We start from the raw sequence: 20,357 nt of genomic DNA on the forward strand, positions 1-20,357 counted from the left end.
TGAATTTGGCACATCCAGACCGGCGGCAAAGACAGATGAGCAGAAACAGTTACGCTGTCAGTTGGCAGAGAAAGACAATATGCTGTGAGACAGCAAACAGAAGGAGCCGTGAAGAGGGAGGGGGAAATAAACATGAACAAAAGTGAGCGAGAGCGAGAAAGGAGATATTTTTAGACCGTGCAATGATTAGATTTGCCTCCCTGTTGCACCGAGCCAAGTTGGTCGGGCGGCTGTCAATATGAGTTATTGCATAGACCTCGCTCTAATCAAAAATGTGTGTGCTTTCATATGAGTGTTTGTGTAAATGAGTGAGTGTAAATGTACGTATGATATATCTGTGTGTGTGCGTGTTTGTTTGTCTGTGTATAAATTGCATATACGCCTATTACTTAGTGTCTGGAGATGTTGGTTTAGCTTGGTGGATCCGGTATTCCCTGCAGTGCCAGTTTGGTTCAGTGCCACTAATGAGCCATCTGGTGCTCTCACCATCAATCCCACAAGTCCTGGGACCATCACCCAGAATTCAGCACCCCTGTGTTCAGCCAAATGATGAGGCCTCTGTAGGGAACAACAAGATCAGGATGAAGGGCAAAGTTTTGTTCAAATTTGCAAAATACAAAAAAGTAAAAAAAATATTTTATCATAATTTAATTATGATTCGATCATATTTATATATAGATTTATTAAGAAAAAATAATTTTATTGAACATATTACAGATATAGCTACAATAGCTAGATATTGCTTCTCAAGTGTTTAAAGTTTGTTTACTTCAGAAGTACAAAAAATTAGTCTTTAAAATTATTGTAACGTATATTTTAATTAGCATATATTTATAGATTTGTGTTAATCTAAAATATGAGAACACACACACACACACACACACACATACATATATATATATATATATATATATATAAATCAAATAACTATCACTGGCCCATGAAATATGTTTAAAGGCCTAAAAGAAGAAAAAAGAATTGAAAAATTGGCAATTGGTTAAAAAAAAAAAAAAAACTACAATTTTGCACAAATCTTGCTTTTATAGGCCTAAATGTATTTTATTTAAATATTTTTACAAAAAAAAAATTAAGATATCACAATCGATAGTGTTGGGAAAGTTACTTTTAAAAGTAATCAATTACAATATTGCATTACTCCCTTAAAAAAGTAACTAATTTTACTTAGTTACTTTTTATGGAAAGTAATGAGTTATGTTACTTTTGCATTACTTTTTCTCACCTGGGCTGGACTTGCTTGTTTGATTTTTAACAACAACAACAACAACAACAACAACAACAACAACAACAACAACAACAACAACAACAACAACAACAACAACAACAACAAAATCTATTTTTGGCAATTTTGTAAAGGCCCTTTCATACCAAAAATGAAATAAATAAGCTTCAGGCTGATCACAAATGTAATGTTTATCTAAAGTCATATTTGCTTATTAGTATGGTTGAATTTGATCATTGAATGTCAGCAGCAAAATTGGTTAATTTTGAGATTAAAAACAAAATATGGCCTATTTGTTTAATTTACATATTATTGGAGGTTTTTGTAATATTCTGAGTTTGCATTTCACAGTTTTTATTCATTTTAAGGAATACTGACTCTGTTTTTGTGCAAGTGAGATGAGTAAACGTTCACATTTAGTCTAGAAAAACCGTCATCTTTCCACACAACGCCTCTACACTTACTCACAATTTCTTTCAACATGGGGACACTAGAGCTGTCAATCAATAAATGAGTAACTCAGATATTTTCTTGTAAATTTAAAAGTAATGCATTACTTTACTAGTTACTTGAAAAAAAGTAATCTGATTACGTAACTCAAGTTACTTGTAATGCGTTACCCCCAACACTGACTATCGATAATTCTTTCAGTTGGCAACTTGAGCCGTGAAATACCCAGTTCTCATCATCAACCTGATTACAAGTGCTCAGAGATGTGAGAACACTAATGAAGCCACTAATGAAGCCTGAGAGCAGCTCTTTGAAGAAAGACATTGTGCCAGAGTGTCCAATGTGGTTGATCAGATTCCCAGATTATTCCCAATGCAAACAATGCAAATGTTCAAAAGACAATTATTTAAATAATTTCTTTGCAGCTCTTTCAAGAGCCAGATCCATTCTTGGCATTCAAAAATTCTGCTTTGATTGATTAATTGCCTGGAGTGTTGCTTACACACACAAACACACAAATAACAGGAAGCTCTTTGTTTGTTCTAATGATTAAAACCTGATTCGATAATCTATTGGATCAGTATGTGATTACATCAAATTTATTCATTTCTGTGGTTTTACAGCTGGTTGGTATCAAATAATAGGCTTCACAGAGCAGAAAAATGCAATAGGAAGTTCCGAAATTGTAATTGGGCAATGCTCTTCCAGATAACCTTCAGAAAATGTAAAAAAAAAAAAAAAAAAAAAAGAAATTATAATGGGGTTGTGCTACTGTCCCCAGGATAACAAATTGCTTTCGCTATGGAACACTGAATAACCAGCTAACAAGAACATTGTTTTTTGTGAGGAAATGTGAGCAAATAATTGCACTTTTTGAAATTTACTTTTTGTCTCACTGCTAATTAAAAGCAACCTTGGTGTATCCATCACTCTAGCAGTGCTTGTTTACTATGAACCCATAATTGAGTAAGCAGAGAACGGTTTGGAATTAGTGTTTTTGTTTACTAAACTAAAAAATAAAATCACTTAAAATTGAAATAAATCTTAAATAAAATATAATTATTATATGAAAAACTTAAACGTATTTTAGTTAGTTGTCAAGTTGTTTAAGTTGAGGTAGTACAATTACTAAATCTAGAACTGAAATAAAAATTAAAAGCACATAGAAAACGATTTTTGCCTGAAATATATTGTTTGCAACTTAAGTGTAGTTTGAGAGTCAAACCACTAGGTGACAGCATATTGTCATTTTAAAATGTTATGAATGCTAATCAAAGGAACAAAGAGATCTATAACCATTAATGTCATTTTGTAGGACAATAAGCTAGTTCTACAATCCAAACCTTAAGCACTAATTATAACAAACCAAAAAATGTCCCATATAGTGACATGAAACACTTGAGCTGCGCTAATATAGGTTAGCATAGGTGCACCTGAGTGGACTAGTTGCTGGTTTTAAAGTATTTAACATCTAGATACAAACAAACAAATCGGTCTTTTTTTTTTTTAGACTTTTTTTTTCTAAAGACTTTCCCTCTCTTTTTCACCATTCTGTCTCACGTGTCCTGTAATGCACAAATTTACCACATGAACCAGATATCCAAAATGACCAGTTTGAGGGAAATGCTAGCATTCGGCACCCATGCTAACATGTACACAGTAGAGGAAAGTAAGATCTATGTTACCAAGTGCAAGTGTTAAATCATGGTTTGAACTAGCATTGCAGTCTGGGTCTGTTTATTGTATAGGGCTGTTAATGTGAAATTACCTTAATGGAACACAGTTTACACAGAGAGACATAGAGACTGTTTATTTAATGGAGGTACGTGTGCAGTTTCATGTTCCCACTCTTTCACTTGTTACTATCTCAGCTTCCCCCTTCATCTGTCTCTCTGTATTTATGTTGATTATTGAGTTTATAAATATGCATGATGCTTGGGACGTGTAGAAGGCTTCCTGTCCTTTGCTAACCACCTCAATGAACCCAGCACACTGAGCCAAGTGACAACACTGAGTCAGCTCAAGCGTTACATTAGAGCTCAAGTAAAGCCTCATTTCTTTCTTTGATTTCACAAGCATCTCAAGGAAAGACATCATTTTCCATTTATTTAGTTTAGGCATAAAAAGATAAAGCTTAATTTCCCATGAATGTCCCTCTCATAAAGGTCTCCCAGTTTCCCAGTCCCAGAATCAACGTCAGCACTGAGGTTATGATTCACCAAATGTGGTTAGCAATGTTTTTGAAAAATTTTGAAAATGTCAAGCCTGTTTGAAAATCCGTCTTATGCTGATAGCTGTTTTGGAACATATGAAGCTGGTTTCTAGCAGGCTTAAACTCGTCATTAGCTAGTTCAAGCTAGTTATTAGTTGATTAAAGCTTAATTAGCTATTCCAAGCTGGCCATTGTCGGTTTAAGTTGGTCATTAGATGGCTCAATTTGGTAATTATCTGGTTCAAGCTGGTCCTCAGCTTGTCCTAGCTGGTCATTTCCTGGTTCAAGCCGGTCATTAGCCGATCCATGTTGCTCTTCGGCTTTTCCAAGCTGACAATTAGCTAGTCCAAGCTGGTCATTAGATGGCTCAATCTGGTAAATTATCTGGTTCAAGCTGGTCCTTAACTTGTCCTAGCAGGTCATTAGTTGGATCAAGCTGGTCATTAGCTGATCCATGCTGCTCTTCAGCTTGTCCAAGCAGGCAGTTAGCTAGTTCAGGCTAGTTATTAGTTGGTTAATGCTTAATTAGCTATTCCAAGCTGATCATTAGTTAGTTCACGTTGGTCATTAGCTGGCTCAGTGGTAATTATCTGGTTTGAGCTGGTCCTCAGCTTGTCCTAGTTGGTCATTAGCTGGGTCATGCTAGTCATTCGCTGGTTCAAGCTGGTTATTAACCGATCCATGCGGCTCTTCAGCTTGTCCAAGAAGACAATTAGCTAGTCCAAGCTGATCATTAGTTGGTTCAAGTTGGTCAATAGGCTTGTTCGAAATGCATCGGCGCTGCGCAGACCGATTGGCATATGACATCAAAGTTCTGCGAAAGCGATTGGAGAGCAAACGACTCCTTATGCTTTTGAATCGTTCTCACAGTACTTTTGTGTCATGCGCTGATGCATCTCGAATAAGCCTATTAGCTGGATCAATCTGGTAATTATCTGGTTCAAGCTGGTCAATAGCTGATCCATGCTGCTCTTCAGCTTGTCCAAGCAGGCAATTAGTTCAGGCTAATTATTAGTTGGTTAAAGCTTAATTAGCTATTCCAAGCTGGTCATTAGTTGGTTATTAGCTGGCTCAATCTGGTAATTATCTGGTTCAAGCTGGTCCTCGGTTTGTCCTAGCTGGTCATTAGTTGGTTCAAGCTGGTCATTCGCTGGTTCAAGCTGGTCATTAGCCGATCCATGCTGCTCTTCAGCTTGTCCAAGCTGACAATTAGCTAGTTCAAGCTAGTTATTAGTTGGCTAAAGCTGGTCATTAGTTGGTTCAAGTTGGTTATTAGATGGCTCAATCTGGTAATTATCTGGTTCAAGCTGGTCCTCAGCTTGTCCTAGATGGTCATTAGTTGGTTCAAGCTAGTCATTAGCTGGGTCATGTTGGTCATTAGCTGGTTCAAAGCAAGCTGGTTATTAGCTGATCCATGCTGCTCTTCAGCTTGTCCAAGCAGGCAATTAGCTAGTTCAGGGTAGTTATTAGTTGGTTAAATCTTAATTAGCTATTCCAAGCCGGTCATTAGTTGGTTCAAGTTGGTCATTAGCTGGCTCAGTCTGGTAATTATCTGGTTCAAGCTGGTCCTCAGCTTGTCCTAGCTGGTCATTAGCCGATCCATGTTGCTCTTCAGCTTTTCCAAGCTGACAATTAGCTAGTCCAAGCTGGTCATTAGATGGCTCAATCTGGTAAATTATCTGGTTCAAGCTGGTCCTTAGCTTGTCCTAGCAGGTCATTAGTTGGTTCAAGCTGGTCATTAGCTGATCCATGCTGCTCTTCAGCTTGTCCAAACAGGCAGTTAGCTAGTTCAGGCTAGTTATTAGTTGGTTAAAGCTTAATTAGCTATTCCAAGCTGGTCATTAGTTGGTTCACGTTGGTCATTAGCTGGCTCAGTCTGGTAATTATCTGGTTTGAGCTAGTCCTCAGCTTGTCCTAGTTGGTCATTAGCTGGTTCAAGCTATTTATTAGCCGATCCATGCTGCTCTTCAGCTTGTCCAAGAAGACAATTAGCTAGTCCAAGCTGGTCATTAGTTGGTTCAAGTTGGTCAATAGGCTTGTTCGAAATGCATCGATGCTACGCAGACCGATTGGAATATGACATCAAAGTTCTGCGAAAGCGTTTGGAGAGCAAACGACTCCTTATGCTTTTGAATCGCTCTCACGGTACTTTTTGGTCATGCGCTTATGCATCTCGAATAAGCCTATTAGCTGGATCAATCTGGTAATTATCTGGTTCAAGCTGGTCAATAGCTGATCCATGCTGCTCTTCAGCTTGTCCAAGCAGGCAATTAGTTCAGGCTAATTATTAGTTGGTTAAAGCTTAATTAGCTATTCCAAGCTGGTCATTAGTTGGTTATTAGCTGGCTCAATCTGGTAATTATCTGGTTCAAGCTGGTCCTCAGTTTGTCCTAGCTGGTCATTAGTTGGTTCAAGCTGGTCATTCGCTGGTTCAAGCTGGTCATTAGCCGATCCATGCTGCTCTTCAGCTTGTCCAAGCTGACAATTAGCTAGTTCAAGCTAGTTATTAGTTGGCTAAAGCTGGTCATTAGTTGGTTCAAGTTGGTTATTAGATGGCTCAATCTGGTAATTATCTGGTTCAAGCTGGTCCTCAGCTTGTCCTAGATGGTCATTAGTTGGTTCAAGCTAGTCATTAGCTGGGTCATGTTGGTCATTAGCTGGTTCAAGGCAAGCTGGTTATTAGCTGATCCATGCTGCTCTTCAGCTTGTCCAAGCAGGCAATTAGCTAGTTCAGGGTAGTTATTAGTTGGTTAAATCTTAATTAGCTATTCCAAGCCAGTCATTAGTTGGTTCAAGTTGGTCATTAGCTGGCTCAGTCTGGTAATTATCTGGTTCAAGCTGGTCCTCAGCTTGTCCTAGCTGGTCATTAGCCGATCCATGTTGCTCTTCAGCTTTTCCAAGCTGACAATTAGCTAGTCCAAGCTGGTCATTAGATGGCTCAATCTGGTAAATTATCTGGTTCAAGCTGGTCCTTAGCTTGTCCTAGCAGGTCATTAGTTGGTTCAAGCTGGTCATTAGCTGATCCATGCTGCTCTTCAGCTTGTCCAAACAGGCAGTTAGCTAGTTCAGGCTAGTTATTAGTTGGTTAAAGCTTAATTAGCTATTCCAAGCTGGTCATTAGTTGGTTCACGTTGGTCATTAGCTGGCTCAGTCTGGTAATTATCTGGTTTGAGCTAGTCCTCAGCTTGTCCTAGTTGGTCATTAGCTGGTTCAAGCTATTTATTAGCCGATCCATGCTGCTCTTCAGCTTGTCCAAGAAGACAATTAGCTAGTCCAAGCTGGTCATTAGTTGGTTCAAGTTGGTCAATAGGCTTGTTCGAAATGCATCGATGCTACGCAGACCGATTGGAATATGACATCAAAGTTCTGCGAAAGCGTTTGGAGAGCAAACGACTCCTTATGCTTTTGAATCGCTCTCACGGTACTTTTTGGTCATGCGCTTATGCATCTCGAATAAGCCTATTAGCTGGATCAATCTGGTAATTATCTGGTTCAAGCTGGTCAATAGCTGATCCATGCTGCTCTTCAGCTTGTCCAAGCAGGCAATTAGTTCAGGCTAATTATTAGTTGGTTAAAGCTTAATTAGCTATTCCAAGCTGGTCATTAGTTGGTTATTAGCTGGCTCAATCTGGTAATTATCTGGTTCAAGCTGGTCCTCAGTTTGTCCTAGCTGGTCATTAGTTGGTTCAAGCTGGTCATTCGCTGGTTCAAGCTGGTCATTAGCCGATCCATGCTGCTCTTCAGCTTGTCCAAGCTGACAATTAGCTAGTTCAAGCTAGTTATTAGTTGGCTAAAGCTGGTCATTAGTTGGTTCAAGTTGGTTATTAGATGGCTCAATCTGGTAATTATCTGGTTCAAGCTGGTCCTCAGCTTGTCCTAGATGGTCATTAGTTGGTTCAAGCTAGTCATTAGCTGGGTCATGTTGGTCATTAGCTGGTTCAAGGCAAGCTGGTTATTAGCTGATCCATGCTGCTCTTCAGCTTGTCCAAGCAGGCAATTAGCTAGTTCAGGGTAGTTATTAGTTGGTTAAATCTTAATTAGCTATTCCAAGCCAGTCATTATTTGGTTCAAGTTGGTCATTAGCTGGATCAGTCTGGTAATTATCTGGTTCAAGCTGGCCCTCAGCTTGTCCTAGCTGGTCATTAGTTGGTTCAAGCTGGTCATTAGCTGGTTCAAGCTGCTCTTCAGCTTGTCCAAGCAGGCAATTAGCTAGTTCAGGTTAGTTATTATTTGGTTAAAGCTTAATTAGCTATTCCAAGCTGGTAAGTAGTTGGTTCACATTGGTCATTAGCTGGCTCAATCTGGTAATTATCTGGTTCAAGTTGGTCCTAAGCTTGTCCTAGCTGGTCATTAGCTGGGATATTCTGGTCATTAGCTGATCAAGCTGATCCATGCTGGTAATTATCTGGTTCAAGCAAGTAATTAGTGGGTCCAAGATGGTCAACTAGCATTCACCAGCTAATGAGCCATTTGAACCAGTAGTATACACCAGCTTAGACCAGCTAGAAATTGGCTTCTATGTTCCAAAACACAACATCTGGCTTAAAGTACATGTCAGTGCAGTAAATTTGTGCTAGAAGATCTACTACTTACTCCTAAAACACAAATATCACAGATGGAACATTGCAATCCATATTTTTTAAATAAATCATTGATTTTAGTGAAATAATCACAGATTCAAGGGGAATAACTTAATTGTCTCTGGCTTTATGTCTCACTTGATGACGCACACCACATGCATACGTGTGGATTCTCAGCTTAGTTATGGGAAACTAAAACTTTCTCAAAGAAGTTGTGTTTGACCCCCCGGCCTCCAGAATCCTTCAGCCTCAACTGCACCACTCTGTCCCCAGTCACAGCACCTCGTCCCAGGCTCTGGGTGTCACCACAGGGCCTTTGATGGCTCACACATGGGCTGCATCCTCTACTACTTCCTGTGGTTAATGGGGGAGAGGCTGGGTCTCTTCTGGTCCCTAGGGAGACACAGGGGAAGTGACTGTTTGTGCACACACACTCACACACAAACACTTTTCCATAATCCCCATACAAACCCAGCGCTGCTTCAACCTCTCGCACACCCTCACTTCCCTCAGTCATACATACACATTCACCCTGCAGCAGTTCTCATCACACTTCAGTCTCCAATCCATCTGTGACCTTTGAGTTCTGTCCCTCTGGAATGGAGGTCCTGCTTCCCATGAAGTCCCAGCATCAGTCAGTCAGTGGATTTAAAGATCCTTAACATTTTGCACATGCCAACCAAGGATACATGTACCCCAGTGGTTAACATTTTTATTTTGCTTTGCTAAAACCTATAAAAAAAAGAAGACTGTGATTAATCTAATGATATTTTCATTTAATTTATAAGGAAAGTAAACCAACAAATGTGTTTATACATCTGTGTGATATTTGTCATATATAGCCTGTATTACTTTGCATGTCTGCTTTTCTAAAATTAACACAAACCATTTCTGGTTTGGTATTAATATTGTTTTATTTTTAGTTGGATGTTTAAAAAGACAGACAGACAGACAGATAGACAGATAAATAGATAAATAGATAGATAGATAGATAGAATTTCTAACAAAACTAATTTCTAACAAAACAACAAACATGAATAAAAAAACTACAACTCCCACGAGACTGTTCTTCCCTGAGGAATTCAAACAGCATGAGCTGATATGGTTAATATTTTGGAGGGTCATTTAAAGAAAAGCAGGCAGCAAAGTAAGAGTAAACTGCATTGAGAATGCGGAATAACTGTTTTTATATTTTATTGCCACTGCATGGGTCCCTAGTCCATAAACGAAATCTACACACCCCCCTACTGAATGAAATCATAATGCATCATTTTCAGTTGCTTATGTGGCGTAATGTAGTAGCCTACCACATATTCCACATTCTCTCTTTCTTTTAGCTATCAAGCCGCTAGTAAATCCCTTTAGTTTTGTGAGCATTATGCACCTGCCAGTGAATCTTCGGTATGATCCCGTTATTAATGTGACCTACATCAGGAGGAGACACGCTCGTGCACGGGCATCCCTCCTTTATATCTGACGCCATAGCAACGCTATGCCGAAGCACTGATGCGCGCTTTCTTCAATACCGCAAGGACACGGAGATACAACAGCCATCGTGTTCAATGTCTATCCGCTGATGTCGGAGCGGGTTTACTGCAAGTATCGATGACAAAAACTACAATCGGTGACATCTAGGTGAGTGTGTCCGTAGCCTTGGTGCATTACATCTTAAATTCATTCATTCAAATCCCAAAAGGTTGATCTTGAATGACGCTCACTGCCTGATCTTATTTACAATGGCCTTCTATGGATAAACTATGTTATTGTTACGTTGCGTTTTAATTGTATTTTGACGCTTGGTCGTAATTTCATAAACTGAATGAGATGTATACCTATTACAGTAGACGACACTGTACAGTGTTTACTCAAAAACGTGGTAACAAATTATGAGCAATATTAAATAAAACTGTGTTTATAATCGAGTAAGTAACGTCAAATGAGCAAAAATAGTACTAAATACAATTTGTAATATTAAGAAATATATTTAGATTAAGTAACTCTAGAAATATTAGACTGTAGCCTATCATCTTAAAGAGTTATATGCTATTCTGTTTATGTTTTGACTGTTTATTATTTAGCATCTCTTTTTTATAATGTACACAGAGAGCAAAATGCATGTTTAAGCACATTAACGCTCCTGGGGCCAAAAACAAAAAACAAACAAACAAACAAAAAAATTTCTCTCACAGATCTCAAGAATTGGTTAAATAAACTCAACAAGGGCAACAATCAACTAGCTAATTATTTTAATGGAGCAATGAACTCTTGACATCCACAAGACAATAAAATACTAAAAATGATGACAAATTGGCAAACTGTCAAAAATGCTACCATAATCATCCATGCCCCTGTGCATGCTGGGAAAACAACTGGGGCTTGAAGCACTATTCCGGAAACTGGGTGAGCAAAAGGTGTACTTGGACAGGATGTGGTTGTAAAATGTAATTGTTTATTGACATTATGTTGGACTAACTTATTAATCATTAGGAATTAATCAGAAATTAAACATTGTTAAATCGTTAAATATAATTTGCATAATATTTTAAAAATTACATCATGAATGCAGATGCACAGAATAATTTGAAATTTAAGTAAATATTGAATTTTTTAAAATAATTATTTAATCAATTTTGTGTATATCTTATTTGTTATCATTTATATCATATCAATTTTCTTTTGTTAAAAACCCCTTTTCGGTCGGCCATTAATTGAAACATTGTAACCTCTGCTTACTTAGACATCATGTTTGGGCATCACGCACACCCCTGATGGCCGAAAATGCTGTGTAGGCAGACAGCTCACAAGGTTTTGAGACGCAGCCACAGTGTCACAGTCGATCTCTATTTTCTCAGGAGGGTCCATACGTTCATGCCAACATTCCTGTTCAAGTTTGGAAATACGATCCAAGAGCAAGAGGGAGAGCGAGACCATGAGCAGCTGATACACAACAGCTAAAAATAATATTCCATGTGAATCACTCTCTCTAACACCAGGCAACGGGCATGAAAATCTGCTAAAGAAGAGCAGTTACTCCGGTAAGTGATTGTTTAATAATCATATATGACTGTCACTGTGGGTTTTACTATTTTATTTACTATTCATGTCAATTAAAAGTAGAGAAAAGACAACGTCAGGCGGTCAGTGAGCATGTGGAGGGATTTGAATAGCCATCAGAGTGGGTGGTATCCTATAATAATAATGAACAGCAGTGTTTTATACAAATCTAAATAGAGTGATAAGCATGAACGAGTTTGTTATAGAGACGATTATATTTAATGCACTTGCCATGGGTGTTTAGTTTAATTTGTTATTCATTTTATTTCACCTCAACCAAGACCCAGCAATTCATTTTTGCTTACTGTAGCACAAATTTTTTAGTTATTAATATCTATAAGAATATACATGACAGAGTTTTAGGTCCTGGAGTATCTTAATAATTGTTATAAAATGATGGTATGAAGACTCTTGTCATATCAGTAGCTGTTTTATTTTACATGAAAGGGTTGCCTCTTAGTGGCTGACATGTTGTGATCACGTGACTGAATGCTACTCACTTTTTGGTAGCCTCTTTTATCACACACTTTTGGTTGCAGAATAAATTATGCATTATTAAAAACGCTTTCACAGCATATAGCATTAACTTTTTTTTATCACGTACATGCCGATAAGTGACAATTTAAAATGAAATACAATTATCGTTTCAGCCACATAAACGTATATAAAAATAGGTTTTTTTTCTGCCAATATGGTGATATTTATGTGATATCATGATGATATAATGTAAACGTAATATAGATATTTTAATATAGTTAAAAAATGCTAAAATAATTATAACAGGTTTGTCAAAAAATAATTCTTTGTACAAAAAAAGATAAAAAAAGCACACTTTCATGGGTCACCGGAGGACATACAGGATGCAAGCTTCAATCCATCAGAGTATATTCCGCACAAGCAAACATTACTGGTTGTGATGTTGTATAATGCAGCTCTCCTGAATGAGAAATTAAACTTTGTTGGTAAATGAGTTGGCTGATGGGTACAGGCACTGTCCCTAAAGAGGGTTTGTTAATCTTGCTCTTACACTGATTGGCAGCAGAGGATCAATGTAGTCGAATATTATGCCAGACCTCATAGTCAATAATGATTATAGGAATACTGCTTTCAGTGCTGTCAGTTTAGGCTCAAAGCTGGCATTCTGCAGACTGGAAGTCTAAGTCAGTTTAAATGCACTTTTTTTTTTTTTTGCTTATTTATATGTCGTCTTCTTCTTTGAATGCTATATGTTCAAATCTAACAGACTTTTTTTTTTAATCATGCCCAGGCTCCTTTAGCCCAATCAGGTGACATGGCCTTGTCTTTCTGTGGGAACGACAGGGGTAGTAATGCCTACAGTGTGGACAAAGGAGTCCTGGACAATGGCTGCTTCGTGGACGCCCTCAATCTCGTCCCTCATGTATTTCTTCTCTTCATCACCTTCCCTATCCTCTTCATTGGTATGAATGCTCTCGTCTTTATTCCTCTTCGACAAACAGCACATGCTTTTTGCAGTTTGTGAAACTGCATTTTTTTGGTTACATTGTTCTGTCCATTCAGAATTCAATACAATAACTGAGAATTGTAATGTGTGTTTGTTTGTTTGATACACTAATTTAGGGCAGATTTTTTAATTTAATAAAATTTTTATTATTTCCTCTTATATATGCCTCTAATTTGATTTACTAATGTAAGGGCGATTTATTTTTTATTATTTTTATGCTAGAAGTCTACTTCAATAAATTTGAATTTAAGTAGAATTAAAATGGAATGAAATTTCAAAAAATAAACCAGTAACCACTGTAATATTTAATAATAATTCATTTCAAATTAATTCCACCCATAAACAAGTTATCAGGTTGGATTGTAAGATAATAGGTGTGGTAAAACAGGAAATTATACATTATATTGTTGGTGTTACAGGGCTTGAATTTCGGTGTGGGACTGCGCATAATTTTACATGCTGCTGTGAGCAAGTAAGGGGCCGTTCACACAGAACGCGTTTTTCTATTCCAATGCGCTACTTTCCCATTGTTTTTCTATGTAAACGCTCTTGACGGACGTGCATGACCGTTACGCTCGCGTCTCGCGTCTTTTGCAGCGCCTCAAACGAGCGCCGCGTTTTTAAGACCCCGTGTCAAGTTCAAAGAATTGCAACTTTTACACGCAGCGCCGCTCATCAATGTCAGTTCCAAAACAGTGGACCAATCAGAAGAACTTGGAGGCGGGGCAAGCGTTGCGAGTTGGCATGACAGCTGTTTTATTAGCCTGCGCCATCTATAGTTTCATGACAGAACTTTTTATATGCAGAGAGAAGGAGAATTCTAATTTTATTTTTTATTTTAAGTTATATCATTTCTATTCATTCATTCACCAAAGTAAATGGAGCCACACAACATTAAGCTTTTAAAGTGGAAACCTTAAACTGAGCACCTGTTCTGTGATGTGTGAATTTCTTTGTAATACAGTTCAGTAATAGGAATTCCTGTTCTTGTCATTCCAATTCATTCCAATTCTTAATTGTGATGCCCTGGTTGTTTATGACATCCGTCATGTCTTCAGAAGCTGTGGGGCCTAGACACTGTATCAGACCTATTTGGGCCAATTCATCATCTGTACCGGCTCCCCTAAGAGCCTTTACTCAAAATCCTTTACACTGACGCCATAATGGTGTCAGTGCCATTCTTCCTTCGGCTGTAATCATTTTACCCTATCTCATAATAAAAAAATGTTTCCCATAGAAGAATTATTACACTATTAGCCAAAGAAAGGAAAACAACGAATGAACGAGACAGGCGGGGACAGATACAAGTGCTGATTAGCAAACGTCTAGGAAAAAGTAATTGTTAACTGTATATTATATTACATACACAAGGGAATAATAAAATTCTACAATTACAAAATAGTCTCATGCTGCCAGACATGTTCACAAGTGCTGCCAGCATCACAACAGGCTGGGTCATGTGGCTCAGAAAAATACATTTGAAAATAGTGATGGAACACATGTTTTTGTGTCCAGGCTGGGGTAGCCAGAGTTCAAAGGTGCAGATCCACCACAACACCTGGCTGCACTTCCCAGGCCACAACCTGCGCTGGATCCTCACCTTCACACTGCTGTTTGTGCACGTGTGCGAGATCGCAGAGGGAATCGTCTCCAATACGTGGGTTTCAACACACGTTCAGTTTACTTGAGTGTTTATGACTGGTATGCTTTTATGTTTATGTCTTTGTGTGTGAATGGATTATTTTAGGCAGATGGAGTCTAATCACTTGCACCTCTTCATGCCAGCGCTAATGGGCTTCATAGCGGCCACGACATCAGTCGTATATTATCACAATATAGAAACAGCCAATTTTCCCAAACTGCTGCTTGGTAAGTCAATGTCAATTTCATTATGCAAATGTGATGCTGGCACTTAATAATAAAATGTACTTTGAGTGTGGCTGTTTCATCACTTACATTATTTAACAGTTAGTCCGGGTCCTCTGATTTAAATAAAACACTTTCAGTCTGCCTGTTGCTTGGCAACATGCAATTGTCGATCCATATTTTGAGCCATTATCAACGTTAGTTTCTATGTCCTTGGTATTATGTATGAGAATGAGACCTAACCTCAGAAATACTCTTTCACAGCTTTATTTATTTACTGGATTCTGGCTTTCATCACCAAGATGATAAAGTTATGGAAGTTTGCAGAGGCGAGCTTGGGGGTGAAAGAACTCCGTTTCTGTATCACAGCTTTGCTCGTGGTTCTGTACGGCCTGCTCATGGCTGTCGAGATCAACGTTATTAGAGTCAGGGTGAGTTCATCTAGGGTCACATGACAAATTTGTTTATTTTTATTTTTTAATAATTTTATTATTTTTTATTTAATTTTCTTTTTTTTTTTTTTTTTTTACTTTTTTCGATATGCCTCTAATTTTGATCTACTAATTAAATTTTATTCTATTATTGTTTCTACATTTCTTTTATTTGATCCACTAATGCAAGGCAGATTTTATTTTTTTTTATTATTTTTTTGATCCACTAATTTAAGGCAGATCATTTCTTTTATTTGATTATTTTGTTTGTTTTGTTTGTCCACTAATCTAAGACAGAATTTAATTCAATTTTCTTTTATTTTTTGATCCACTAATTTTGTTTTATTCTATTTTTTTTCTATATTCCTTTTATCTGAGCCACTAATTTAAGGCAGATTATTTTATTTTTATTATTTTATTTTATTTATCCACTAATTTAAGGCAGATTATTTTATTTTATTTTATTTTATTTTATTTTATTTTATTTTATTTATCCACTAATTTAAGGCAGGTTCTTTTATTTTATTTTTTTGTTTTTTGATTTGATTTTATTTTTTTTCTATGTGCATCTAATTTGATCCACTAATTTAAGGCAGATTTTTGTATAAAAATTGTAGAACGTTTTATAATTGTAACAAAAGTTGCTAACCTGCTGAAAAAACAGCTTGGAGTGGCACAGATTTCCATACTGATCCATGTTGGTTTGTGGTGCCATGCTGTTTACCATCAAAGCTGGTTGACCAAGTTAATCTAGCTGTTTAAGTAGTTAAAGTGAACATGAAATCAAAATCCAACAACCAAAGCACAGGTTAGTAATTGTACATTGCACTAACAAGCCACCCGTATTTCTCATTTTTGTCCTACCTGCAGAAGTACGTGTTCTTTGCAAACCCCCAGAGGGTGAAGCCTCCAGAAGACTTGCAGGACTTGGGCGTCCGATTCCTCCAGCCCTTCGTCAACCTCCTCTCCAAGGCAACATATTGGTGGATGAATCCGCTCATTATTGGAGCCCATAAGAGACCCATCGAGCTGAAGAAGATTGGCAAACTTCCTATCGCGATGAGGGCTTTGACCAACTATCTGCGTCTGAAGGATTCCTATGAGGAACAGAGGGTATGTGTAGACGATTACAGGTTTAAGAGCAAATATTACAATTCATAATCTAAATAAACATTATTTTCATATTTGATGACAAAGAGAAGTAATGAGAAGTCTTGGTTAACCAGTACCTCTTTGCTCTAATTTTGACAGCAGAATACAGAAGACCCAGAAAAATCCCCATCCATCTGGAAATCCATGTACCGGGCTTTTGGGGGGTCAATCCTCCTCAGCAGCACCTTCCGGTACATGGCCGACCTGCTGGGCTTCGCTGGGCCACTCTGCATATCTGGGATTGTGGAACATCTGGATAACTCACCAGAGATTGACAGGACAAACAAGGTGTGTGTTTCATCCCTTTTTGGAGTGCTTGTCTCTTATCAGTATCTTTACTGTCGCTATTCATGGTATAGTGAGAAGAGAAAACTTTTGCAGAGTGACACAATTACAAGACTTTGCAAAGAATGAGTGAAAACACAGGGCTTAAATAGATAGGCATTACCAAGATAATGAGACACAGGTGGAAGTAATCAAACATAATGAGCCCAGGCAATTGGTTATGGGAATTGAAGTCCATGATGGGAAAGCAAGGGAGTGCCCTCTGGTGGAGATCATGGGCACTCCAGCTGGTGGATGTAACAAGGGGCTTGACTTTGGTTATTTGTTCACACAGACAGTATACAAACCATGTAGGCTGTTGTATACGAACGGGACAATTTGAGAGTAAAAACGATTGCCAATCCCAAAAACATACACGAGTGATGGTAAAACTGGGAGATGGAGTGAAAAAGACATCTACGCAACTAATGTAATGGAAATATATCACAATCCAGTCACTGTCTCACAGCACTAAGATATTATCTAATTTATTTTGGAGCCCATTCATAACATGCCTTGTTAAATCATTTAGGATGTTGTTCAAATAACTGTCAATTAAATGATTTGCTGCAGATATTGGGCTGGTGGTTATGCTGCTAATTAGACTGTATTTATTTTTCCTGAGTGCAAAGTGACAGCATTGTAGAGAATGATCAACAGTCTGATGTCTTCTGTTTTGCCTTGCCATTTATCACTTCCTGTGTGATGTCACAGAGGCGTCAGTGCTATTAATGAGAGAACTGTATGTCATCGCCTTGAGATGACAGCAATTATTAGATTTCACAGAGTGTGTTCTCCCTGCTCAGATGACTATGATGTCATGTGCGTTTGAAAAGACACTCTCATGAGATTTAGATATGGATGGAATCAGTGCTGGAAAACTTAGGACATAATAAAAACTGATTTGATAACTGATTGAATGAATGATATCACTGCATTTGTCTTGTCGTGGTGTCTGCAACCAAGTGTTCAATTTTTTAAGGTAGTGGCTATTTGCACCAGTTTTTACAAGATGTAATATAAGTCTAAGGTGTCCCCTGAATGTGTCTGTGAAGTTTCAGCTCAAAATACTCCATAGACTTTTTTTAATAAATTTTTTTAACTGCCTATTTTGGGGCATCATTAACTATGCACCGATTCAGCGCGCGGCCCCTTTAAATCGCGCGCTCCCTGCCCTTACCTATTCTATATATTGCTTACCTATTCAGCTGTGCACAGATCCAGACGTTAATACTGGCTTGTCTAATGCCTTGAACATGGGCTGGCATATGCAAATATTGGGGGCGTACATATTAATGATCCCGACTGTTACGTAACAGTTGGTGTTATGTTGAGATTCGCCTGTTTTTTGGAGGTCTTTTAAACAAATGAGATTTACATAAGAAGGAGGAAGCAATGGAGTTTGAAACTCAATGTATGTCTTTTCCATGTACTGAACTCTTGTTATTCAACTATGCCAAGGTAAATTCAATTTTTGATTCTAGGGCACCTTTAAAATTATGAAATGGATGCTACCTTATTGGGAGAATAAAACACCTTCCCCTAACCCTACCCAACAAACACTTTTAATATTAAATTAAACATTCATTCACAGATTATTTCCACTTTTAAAACATTATTTTCATTTTTACTGAAAATAAATGTGAACTCAGCAAAAGGCGGACATGCATCGATCGCATTAAAAGCCAGGTCTGCAAGCCTTACTCGCTACTGCTGATCCACTGAAGATGTTGAATTCTGCGCATTTTTTAAAACTTGAGTGGCCCAACCTGACATTGGTGGGCGGAGCTAGTGTAAATAGCGTTTGCCATTTTTTAATTTTGAACAATACACTGTATTACTGTTCAAAAAATGTGAAAGAAATTATTACTTTCATTAATCAAGAATGCATTAAATTGATAAAAAGTAACAGTAATGACAATGTTACAAAAACTGTCTATTTCAAATATTGATAATATTGATACATTTCAACATTGATAATAATAAGAAATGTTCCTTGAGGACCAAATCGGCATATAAGAAAGATTTCAAAAGGATCATGTGATACTGAAGACAGGAGTAATTTGAAGCTAAAAACCCTCTTTTTGTTTGAAAAATATGTTTATGCTATCTTTCTTGAAAATTAATGCTGTTGATTTGATATTTTGTGTCAAATCATGCAATGACATTTATGTTGCTTAAAGATCAGTGTATATGAAGCTAAAACAGACATGCATATCTGTGTGACACGGAAAATTCCCAACTCACATCACACTCCCTCTCACACACACGTTGCTGCCAGCGACACTCAGTTTAAGTGACTCCTTCTCTTTATTTTAGTGCGTGTGTGTGTCTGCTTGTGCATGACATCATTGAGGGCTGAAATGCCGAAGTGTTTTTATGTATTATGCGTGTGTGTTCATACTCTGTTTATGTCCTGTCAGACAGGGAACATGACATTCGGGGTTTACTTCATGTCTTCCACTGAGCTGCTGCAGAATACGTCTGTTCTAGCTGTTCTGCTGTTCCTGGCACTCGTGCTGCAGCGAACATTCCTGCAGGCCTCCTACTATGTCACAATAGAAACCGGCATTAACCTGCGTGGGGCGCTGCTTGTAAGTTTTGTAGAGTTTACTGGAAGTCAAGTATGGAGAGATTTATCAGACAAATTTATATTTCATATTCATCAGCCTGTACTGCTCATTTCAAGTTGTATTGTATAATACAAAAATATTGTATAAGACTAATTCTTTCCTTACTAGGAAAGTGAATTCTATTCTATTCTATTCTATTCTATTCTATTCTATTCTATTCTATTCTGCTTTTTCCTGTTTGATTCTATTCTACTCTACTTTGTCCTATTATTCTTTTCTACTCAACTTTGTCTAATTTTCTGTTTTACTCTTTCTACTCGCTTCTATTGAATTCTATTCAGTTAATTCATTTTATGATATTCTATTCTGCATTTTCTATTCATTTCAATTTTATTTCCAATTATTCTATTCTATTATGCTTTGTCCTTTACTATTCTATTGTGCTTCTCCCTGTTTGATTTTATTCTACTCTACTTTGTCCCATTATTCTTTCCTACTCAAATTCTCCAATATTCTATTCTATTCTGTTTTGTCCTTTTCTATTCTTTTATATTCAATTATGCTTTGTCCTTTTCTGTTCTATTCCGCTTTTTCCTGTTTGATTCTATTCTACTCTACTTTGTCACATTATTCTTTTCTACTCAACTTCTACTCAAATTCTTTCTACTCACTTCTATTGAATTCTATACAGTTAATTCATTTTATGATATTCTATTAATTTCAATTTTATTTCCAATTATTCTATTCTATTCTATTCTATTCTATTCTATTCTATGCTTTGTCCTTTACTATTCTATTATATTATGCTTTTTCCTGTTTGATTTTATTCTACTCTACTCTGTCCCATTATTCTTTCCTACTCAAATATTCTATTCTACTCTACTCTGTCCCTTCCCATTATTCTTTTTGACTCAACTTCATCCAATATTCTGTCTGTTCTATTCTTTTCTATTCTATTATGCTTTGTCCTTTTCTGTTCTATTCTGCTTTTT

The 20,357-nt window shown here is 37.3% G+C and overlaps 1 protein-coding gene and 1 long non-coding RNA gene across 9 annotated transcripts in view; one reads left to right on the plus strand and one right to left on the minus strand.

The window, feature by feature from the left end:
* Positions 1-1,380: 1,380 nt before the first annotated feature.
* On the minus strand, positions 1,381-16,687 carry LOC125246410. Of its 2 annotated transcripts, XR_007179851.1 has the most exons (5): positions 16,546-16,687; positions 16,181-16,413; positions 15,966-16,070; positions 9,006-9,214; positions 1,381-8,875 (listed from the first exon to the last, which is right to left on the minus strand). It is a non-coding gene; the product is annotated as an uncharacterized LOC125246410 (long non-coding RNA). The 2 variants fall into 2 exon arrangements; XR_007179850.1 differs by having other exon boundaries at positions 1,381-9,214.
* The window catches only part of abcc9 (ATP-binding cassette, sub-family C (CFTR/MRP), member 9), a 40,448-nt gene continuing 29,913 nt past the window's right edge, over positions 9,823-20,357 (plus strand). The window contains exons 1-9 of one of the 7 annotated variants that reach the window (XM_048157349.1): positions 9,823-10,117; positions 11,335-11,517; positions 12,804-12,975; positions 14,535-14,676; positions 14,767-14,888; positions 15,150-15,316; positions 16,187-16,429; positions 16,568-16,756; positions 19,216-19,386. In XM_048157349.1, coding sequence (XP_048013306.1) covers positions 12,828-12,975; positions 14,535-14,676; positions 14,767-14,888; positions 15,150-15,316; positions 16,187-16,429; positions 16,568-16,756; positions 19,216-19,386 — 1,182 coding nt within the window. In that variant the 5' untranslated portion in view covers positions 9,823-10,117; positions 11,335-11,517; positions 12,804-12,827. The remainder of the gene's footprint in view (positions 10,118-11,334; positions 11,518-12,803; positions 12,976-14,534; positions 14,677-14,766; positions 14,889-15,149; positions 15,317-16,186; positions 16,430-16,567; positions 16,757-19,215; positions 19,387-20,357) is intronic. The other 6 variants (XM_048157350.1, XM_048157344.1, XM_048157346.1 and 3 more) reach the window with 6 other exon arrangements.

The sequence above is a fragment of the Megalobrama amblycephala genome, linkage group LG14, assembly GCF_018812025.1.
Source record: "Megalobrama amblycephala isolate DHTTF-2021 linkage group LG14, ASM1881202v1, whole genome shotgun sequence".
NCBI classification, from domain to species: Eukaryota; Metazoa; Chordata; class Actinopteri; order Cypriniformes; family Xenocyprididae; genus Megalobrama; species Megalobrama amblycephala.